An 8,324-nucleotide genomic window follows, 5' to 3' on the forward strand; every position below is an offset into this window, starting at 1 on the left:
CTTTGTTGTCTATCTGTAAGCAAGTGAATACCTTTCTCTTCAGGCAAGCTTTCTCTCAATGACTGGCTGCCTGAGCATGATCATTTTAGATGGATTTATGCATCTCTGCTTTGACTGTGTTTTTAGTACTGCTTGTGTTTCCTATTTCTAAGAGGGGTATTTTGTTTGTTCCTTTTTAATATTTCTATACTTGGTGTTTTTTAGCTTTAAATATTTCCTTTTAATGATGTATGCCAACTTTGCATACTCATTGTTTTGTTCTTAAATATTGTCTTTAAATGCTGTAAGCCACCTTAAGTCCTTTTCTAAGGAGAAAGATGGGGAAAATATATTTTAAATAAGTAAATAAACAAATTCTTCCAGTTCCAGTCTTGTTCAACACAGCATGAACTGTAAACCAGCTGAGGGCAGACACAGACAAACCAACTTGATAGATGAAAGCACGTTAGTTGTGACAAATTGTATACCTTAGAATGACTCAAAATATGCCATCTGTATTTAGCCAGCTCTATGCTGGGCAGATAACTCAGCATACTTAAATCCCCTTTTCTAAGAGCTGCCCTGAAAGGCTTTACCAATGCACTTAATCAGGGTATGGGCTTCTTCAGGAATATAAAATCATAAATGATCACTCTGAGCTCAGATTTAAATTCATTTCTTTACTGTAAAAGATTTGAGGAAAATAAGGCAAGTATCAAACAAGTTTAGAAAGAAAGCAGACTCAAAGATTTAGCGTAGCACAAAAACACAGTGTCCCATAAGTTCAGGATTCTGTGTTTACCAGATCCTTAGCACCTCTCTCATAGGAGGCCTCAAGCAGACGGCCTGTTACATGAGTGTACTATATATTAGCAGACCCTCAGCCCAAAAATGCACACTGGAAGCAATGTATGATGCAGTGCTCTCAGTGGGTGACATTATCAGGCACTTCTTGGTCCCTTTACATAGTTTCAGAAGGCAGTGATATATGTTAACTCTTCTACATGAAGAAAGTTGGTGTTTAAAGTAACATGTGCTCTAGCCACACTTCAAGGGACAGGTTGTTGGCGACCCCATCAAAGAATATCGTCTGGCACGTTGGCAGCCTTTGCTCAACATCCGCTGTTTAGCACTAAGTCTGCTATGTAGGAACATCCCGATCTTTAATGGCACATGCATGTAGGTCAGAACACTCCCCTAGTTGCCCTAGTATATATTTTATGGCTCTTGGGCTAAGAAGGTACTAGAAGCTCATTGATTCATACATCCAGGGAAAATATATTACTTTGCTTACAATTTCTTGGTCACATCTCTAAACTAGCTCTTGTAGCTGCCTGTCCAATACAGAAATTGTTCATTCTGCATCCAATTCAAGCATGAATGAAATACTTAATAGTTTGTGCTTTTTCTTTTGTTGGAGTTTTTGCAACCTCACATTCTGTTTCTAGTAGATTTGGCTGGGAGGGACCTTTCCTAGGTTAGGGTGATAGATTATCCAGCACTAACTGATCATTCCTTCCTTGCCTTTGAATTCGAAGAGAGTCACGTGTCTCTGCTCACTTTCTCTCTCTCTCTCTCTTGAGTCTGTTGAAGTCTATTGCTGAAAACAGTCAGTTTGTTGTTTGTTTGTTTGTTTGTTGCTTGATCTGTTCACAACTGTAAGTAAATAACTTTCCCTACTATTCTTGTCCCAGAGTGAGTTGTTGAGACTGTAAGTGCCAGTTAATGTGGAAAAGGATGGAATACACTGGGGAACTTAAAGCTATTCTGCTCGATGGATCGCTGCACGTCTCCTGTATAGCTACAGGAATTTAACCAAAAATTCAAAACTCTGCAACATCTTTTACATAAGTTGAGTGATTACTGTTACATACAGCACTGATGTTACCTGTCTGTCATGGGTTTGGAGGGAAAGTTCCATCCTATGGGGAGTGGAAGGCGGGACATCAGGAGGAGGGGCTGTACTGTATAAATATGTGATGCGTGTGTGGAGAAGCTAAGCAGACGAAGCAGCAGCTGGGAAGAAGGAGTTGGTGTGGGAGTCTGTGTGTCAGACAGGGTACTACTGTGTGTCAGAGTACCAACCTGATAGGTTCAGGTGTCTGTTGGTTAGCCAGAACTGATAGGTTCAGGGTCTGGGCTTTAAGTTAAGGTTCTGGGTGAACCAAACTGTATGCTTGTATGAGTGAGAATAAGCCACGTTACTTTATGTTATTCACCTAATTGTTTTATTTACCCTGTTTGTATTTAAAATAAACCTTATTCTTTTATGGTTTGAAAATCCATCCCTGGTCTGTGTGACTTATTATAGGGAATGGTTGGTGGCAGCTTAGTGTAACTGTGTGACAGGTCCCAGTAGGTCTGGGTTTGTCACATTGATTGGTGTCCAGCGTGTGGGATACGACTGGTCCAGTTGTCCAGCGGTCCAGCAAAGCCTTGGCAAGTGTGCCCAGAGCAAGGGGGGTCTAGTCAGGGACAGTCTGAGGCGCGTAGGTAATCTTCTAGGTGTACCTCACGGGGAGGTGCGCTAGTAGAAGAACGTGCCAACTGGGGAGACTTAGATTAAGGTGCTCTGAGGCAGCCTAGTTTTGGCGGGAAAAAGCTGAGGAAAAACTGCGTAGCAACAGCGATCTAGCTTGCCAGCTGAGAGGCCCAGCAGAGGGGGGTAGGCTCTGACTCGATACTGTTGCAAGTTTAGTGCTGAAGAACAGCAGCAATCTCTAGGGAGAGCTGGTTCTGAGGCAAGAAGGAAAAAAGTGGTCGTTTTATTTTGAGGCTTGACTTTTAAAGCAGCCTGTTCTGAGGGGGGATTATGCCCTTGACTCGAAGCCAGATAGCAGACATGAGTGAAGTGAAAGACCCCCAGATTGATCAAGGTTCTGAGGATGAATTTGGCTCAGTGCAGGGTGACAGAACAGGAGAGCAGAACCCAGAACTTAGAAAATTGCTCATAGCCCAACAGCATGAACTGAGGATGAGGCAATTTGAAGTGGAGGAAAGGTTAGAGAGAGAAAAAATGGAGGAAAGGGAAAGAGAGAAACAACGGCAATTTGAATTAGAGAGAGAGAGAGAGAGAATGGAGAGGGAGGAAAGATTGGAGAGAGAGAGAATGGAAATGGAGAGGGAGAGAGAGAAAATTGCTCTGGAAAAAGAAAGAATGGCCTTTGAATTAAAAAAACTGGAACTGATGAACCAGAACAATAATAATAATAGGGATTCTGAGGGAGGCCAACTGTCTAAAGCTGACCTGAAGAAATTCCCTGTGTACCACAAGGGAGATTGTCCTGAGGTGTTCTTTTCCTTAGTGGAAAGAGCGTTTGTGGACTTCTCAGTGAGGGAAACTGAGAAGATGACCATCATGCGGTCTTTAATCAGTGGTAGCCTGGCTGAGGTTTATGCCGAGATGCCTGAGGAACTGATGAAAGATTTTGCAGAGTTTAAAAAACTGGTGTTTGCCAGACATGGGATAAATGCGGAGCAGCTGAGACAAAGATTCAGGTCCCTCACCAAGAAACCAGAACAGACTTTTACCCAAGTGGGGGCCCAATTGGTGAGGCTGCTTGAGAAATGGCTATCGCAGGAGGGAACAGAGACCTATGAGCAGCTTAAAGACTTGATAGCACTGGAACAGTTCTATTCAGTCCTGCATGGGGAATTGAAATTCCAAGTGAGGGAAAGGAAACCGAAATCTGTGGCAGCAGCCGCAGAGATCGCAGATTTTATTTCCCAAATAAGAAAGCCCTTGGGTGAGGGGAAATCTGTAGGTAAACCCAAAGAAGCCTACAGCAAGTACTCTCAGGGACCAGGGAAAAGCCAGCAAGGGGGAGGGGCCCATGGTGAAGGGAAGCCCTCAGACATGAAACAAAGACCTCAGATTTTGGAGGGAAAACCAAAACAAGATGAGAGAGAATCAAAATACACCAGAAAATGTTATTTCTGTCAGGGAAAGGGTCATCTAATCTCAGAGTGTGAGAAATTAAAGCAGCTAAAAGGAATGGTGCCTCAGAATTCTAGTGGGACCAAGCCAAAAGCTGTGTTCTGTGTCCAGAAAGAGCAAAGCTCAGTGTCACTGAGGGAGCCTGTTGCCATGGCTACTCAGTCTGGAACAGCTACCTCTGCTGATCAGGCTGAGGAAAATGGTCCTCTTGTGGAGGTAAAGCGCTGCTTGTTGGTGAAAACAGATTCCCAGTTGTTTGAGACAGCCGGGGTGGACGTAGGAATACTTGACCGTCAGTATAGGGGGCTGCGGGACACTTGTTCCCAGGTAACCCTGTGCCATCCAGATATTATTCCTCGGGAGTTTATAATCCCAAATGAGAGCATAAAGGTGGCAGGGATTGAGGGGCAGGTAATCTCTCTGCCAGTAGCAGAGGTACCTGTCCACTTTCAAGGCTGGAGGGGAGATTGGCGGATAGCGATTTCATCGACTCTGCCAGCAGCCGTGCTCGTGGGAAATGACCTGGCTGAACATGTGAAACGGGTGCTAGTGATTACACGCTCACAAGCCACCACAGGGACAGTTCAGGGGGGTAATGATGAGCCAGAGACGGTAGCAGAGGGGAGTTCAGAAGCTGTGGTGGAAACCTTAACCACAGACAGCAGATTTGGACAGGAGCAAAAGGCAGACGCCACTCTCCAAAAGTGTTTTGAACAGGTGACTGACGCCCAGCTAACACCTGAAACCCCAGTGAGATTCCTGGAGAAAAAGGGGATTTTATATAGAGAGACCCTGAGGAATATCTCAAAAGGGGGAGATGGGATCAGAAGTCAGCTGGTGGTACCTGAAAAGTATCGCCCCATGATCTTACAAAGGGGTCACTCTGACATGTTTGCTGCACACTTAGGGGTGAACAAAACACAGCAGAGAATCACACAGAATTTCTACTGGCCTGACATAGGGAAGCAGATCAGGGAGTTCTGTAAACAATGTGATGTGTGTCAAAGGCAGGGGAATAACCGCGACAGGACCAAAGCAAAGTTGTGCCCGTTGCCTGTGATTGACACTCCATTCAAATGCATAGGGGTGGATATTGTGGGACCTTTGCCCAAGGCCACAAAGAGGGGGAATAGGTTCATTCTAACAATTGTGGACCATGCCACAAGATATCCTGAAGCCATACCCTTGACTAACATCGAAACTAACACAGTGGCCGATGCTTTGGTGGGGTATATGTCCAGGATGGGATTTGCCTCAGAGATAATCACAGATTTGGGCGCATCGTTCACATCAAAGCTCATGAAACGCTTATGGCAAATCTGTGGAATTAAGCACAAGGAAACCACTGCCTATCATCCGGAAAGTAATGGGTTAACTGAGAAGTTCAATGGGACTCTAATGCGCATGATTAGGGCTTACTTGGCAGAGAATCCAAACAATTGGGACCAGAAGCTGCAATCCCTTTTGTTTGCTTATCGATCAGTGCCACAAGCCAGTACCGGGTTCAGTCCATTTGAACTTTTATTTGGGAGAAGGGTGAAAGGGCCCCTTGATTTGATCAAACAAAATTGGGAGCAGATCACCCAGGATGACCCACAAGACGTTGTGACTTACATAGACACCTTGATGAATGACCTAAGGAGAAATCTAGAGCTGGCAGCAGAAAACCTGCAAGCTCAGAAGGTCAGACAGAAAACATGGTATGACCACAAAGCTAGAGAGAGGCACTTTGACCCAGGGGAGGAAGTGCTTTGGCTTAGGCCCTGCAGAGAGAATAAGCTGCAGCTCAAATGGGCAGGACCATATAGGGTCATTTCCAAGATGTCAGACCTGAACTACCTTATAGAGCAGGAGGAGAACCAAGCAAGGAGGGTGGTTCATGTGAATGCCCTAAAACCCTACTACAGAGGGGAACAGAGGGTTTTATTCGCGATAAAAGCAGCTGAGAGTGAGGAAGCTGAATTACCCTTCTGGGAGGGTAGAGGGGAAGTAAAATACAACCCAGAGGAGGTAAAGATTAGTCCTGCACTCACCCAAGACCAGCAGCAAGAACTAAAAATGCTGCTCAGTAAATATCAACAGGTGTTTTCCAACAAGCCGGGGATAGTGAAGGGAGTGATGCATCGGATCCACACAGGGGATGCACCCCCGCAGGCAGTATCCCCATACCGAGTAACGGGACCCTATAGGGACAAGGTGCGGAAGGAGCTGGACGAAATGCTGAGGGAGAACATAATCGTCCCCTCTTCTAGTCCTTGGTCCTCTCCGATAGTCCTTGTGGACAAGCCTGATGGGAGCATTAGGTTTTGTGTCGATTACAGGAAATTAAACCGTGTAACCACTCCTGATGCCTACCCAATGCCCAGGCTAGACAACCTGATTGAAACCATAGGGGGTTGTCGGTTCATCTCATCATTGGACCTGGTAAAGGGATATTGGCAATTAAGAATTGATCCCAGGGATCAAGAAAAGACTGCCTTTTGCAGCCCTTTTGGTCTCTATGAGTTTCGAGTCCTGAGCTTTGGTCTCAGAAATGCACCAGCCACATTCCAAAGGCTGATGGACCAGACCTTGGCAGGGCTCAGTGACTTTACAGTGGCCTACATTGACGACATAGGGATCTTCAGTAATACCTGGGAAGATCACCTGATACACCTGGAGTTAGTGCTGCAGAGGTTAAGTGCAGCAGGGCTAACAGTAAAGGCCAGCAAGTGTCAGCTGGGTAGCCCTGAAATAAAATACTTGGGTCACATGGTAGGGGGAGGAGTGATAAAACCCCTGGAGGCCAAAATAGAAGCTGTTCGTGATTGGCCTAGACCCAACACCAAGAAAAAAGTCAAATCATTTCTTGGGTTGGTGGGCTACTACAGAAAGTTCATCCCGAGATTTAGCGAGATTGCGGCTCCGCTGACCGATCTGACGAGGAAGACGGCTGATGACCGCATCCCGTGGACCAGTGACTGTGAGGCGGCGTTCCAGAGGTTGAAGGAGGCGTTAATCAACTATCCAGTCCTGCGGGCTCCAGACTTCGACCGGGAGTTCATCATCTACACCGATGCGTCTAACAGCGGGGTAGGAGCAGTTCTGTGCCAGGAGGATGAGAATGGTGACCAGCATCCAGTGTCCTACCTGAGTAGGAAACTTCAAAAAGGTGAGAGACATTTGGCAACCGTGGAGAAGGAGTGTTTGGCCATAGTCTACGCGATCCAGAAGGCCAAGCCTTACATCTGGGGAAGACATTTTATTCTGTGTACTGACCATTCACCATTGCAATGGTTAAAGACAATGAAAACCCACAATAGCAAACTTATGAGGTGGGCTTTAAACCTACAGGACTATGACTTTGAAGTGAAGGTGGTCAGAGGGTCAGTGAACTGTGTTGCTGACGCCTTATCAAGAAGACCTGAAGAATGAAGACGGCGAAAGAACATGGACTATGTGTATATAATGCTGATAAAAAGTAAAATGTACCTGGTTTTGAATTTGGTTTGTATTAATAAAGGTAAATTGATGTACTGTATATGGTAAAATGTTTAAATGCATATTTGCTATGGTTAACTTGGAGTGTAAGTATGAGTAAGTATAATATGGTATGTATAACTGTTTTTGTGTATTTTATACAGGTTGTTTTTTGGTGAAAAGCACCTTAGCTTTCCCCCTACAAAACAACTTTTAAAGAGGGGAGGTGTTACATACAGCACTGATGTTACCTGTCTGTCATGGGTTTGGAGGGAAAGTTCCATCCTATGGGGAGTGGAAGGCGGGACATCAGGAGGAGGGGCTGTACTGTATAAATATGTGATGCGTGTGTGGAGAAGCTAAGCAGACGAAGCAGCAGCTGGGAAGAAGGAGTTGGTGTGGGAGTCTGTGTGTCAGACAGGGTACTACTGTGTGTCAGAGTACCAACCTGATAGGTTCAGGTGTCTGTTGGTTAGCCAGAACTGATAGGTTCAGGGTCTGGGCTTTAAGTTAAGGTTCTGGGTGAACCAAACTGTATGCTTGTATGAGTGAGAATAAGCCACGTTACTTTATGTTATTCACCTAATTGTTTTATTTACCCTGTTTGTATTTAAAATAAACCTTATTCTTTTATGGTTTGAAAATCCATCCCTGGTCTGTGTGACTTATTATAGGGAATGGTTGGTGGCAGCTTAGTGTAACTGTGTGACAGGTCCCAGTAGGTCTGGGTTTGTCACAATTACCCCAACATTACTAAATATATTGACTCTACTTTCATTATGAAAAACAGGGTGAAAATATCCTCAACCTTTTTCAAGAATAAAAATAAGAAACTTTGGAGTCACTGTGTTGGAGAAATGTGATTCTGGCACACTTTTGTGTTTTAGAAATACAGTAATAAGTCTTCAAAGGAATCCCATGGTTTATGTTCTGAAAACTAATTGTAAAG

At 44.8% G+C, this 8,324-nt stretch overlaps 1 protein-coding gene across 1 annotated transcript; it reads left to right on the forward strand.

Moving 5' to 3' along the window:
* Positions 1 to 1,836: 1,836 nt before the first annotated feature.
* LOC144586712 (uncharacterized) lies at positions 1,837 to 8,023 on the forward strand. The gene is made up of 2 exons (XM_078385361.1): positions 1,837 to 2,979; positions 3,073 to 8,023. The coding sequence occupies exons 1-2, from the start codon at positions 2,792 to 2,794 to the stop codon at positions 7,328 to 7,330; spliced, it is 4,446 nt and encodes a 1,481-aa protein (XP_078241487.1). The 5' UTR covers positions 1,837 to 2,791; the 3' UTR covers positions 7,331 to 8,023.
* The last annotated feature ends 301 nt before the right edge of the window (positions 8,024 to 8,324 follow it).

The sequence above is a fragment of the Pogona vitticeps genome, chromosome 2, assembly GCF_051106095.1.
Source record: "Pogona vitticeps strain Pit_001003342236 chromosome 2, PviZW2.1, whole genome shotgun sequence".
Taxonomy (NCBI): Eukaryota; Metazoa; Chordata; class Lepidosauria; order Squamata; family Agamidae; genus Pogona; species Pogona vitticeps.

Bases quoted from the DNA above. Each gene is read 5' to 3' on its own strand.
- LOC144586712 (XM_078385361.1), top strand. From the start codon at position 2,792: ATGCCCTTGACTCGAAGCCAGATAGCAGACATGAGTGAAGTGAAAGAC. The intron at 2,980-3,072 runs GTTAGAGAGAGA...GAGGGAGGAAAG, and splicing joins CAATTTGAAGTGGAGGAAAG to ATTGGAGAGAGAGAGAATGG.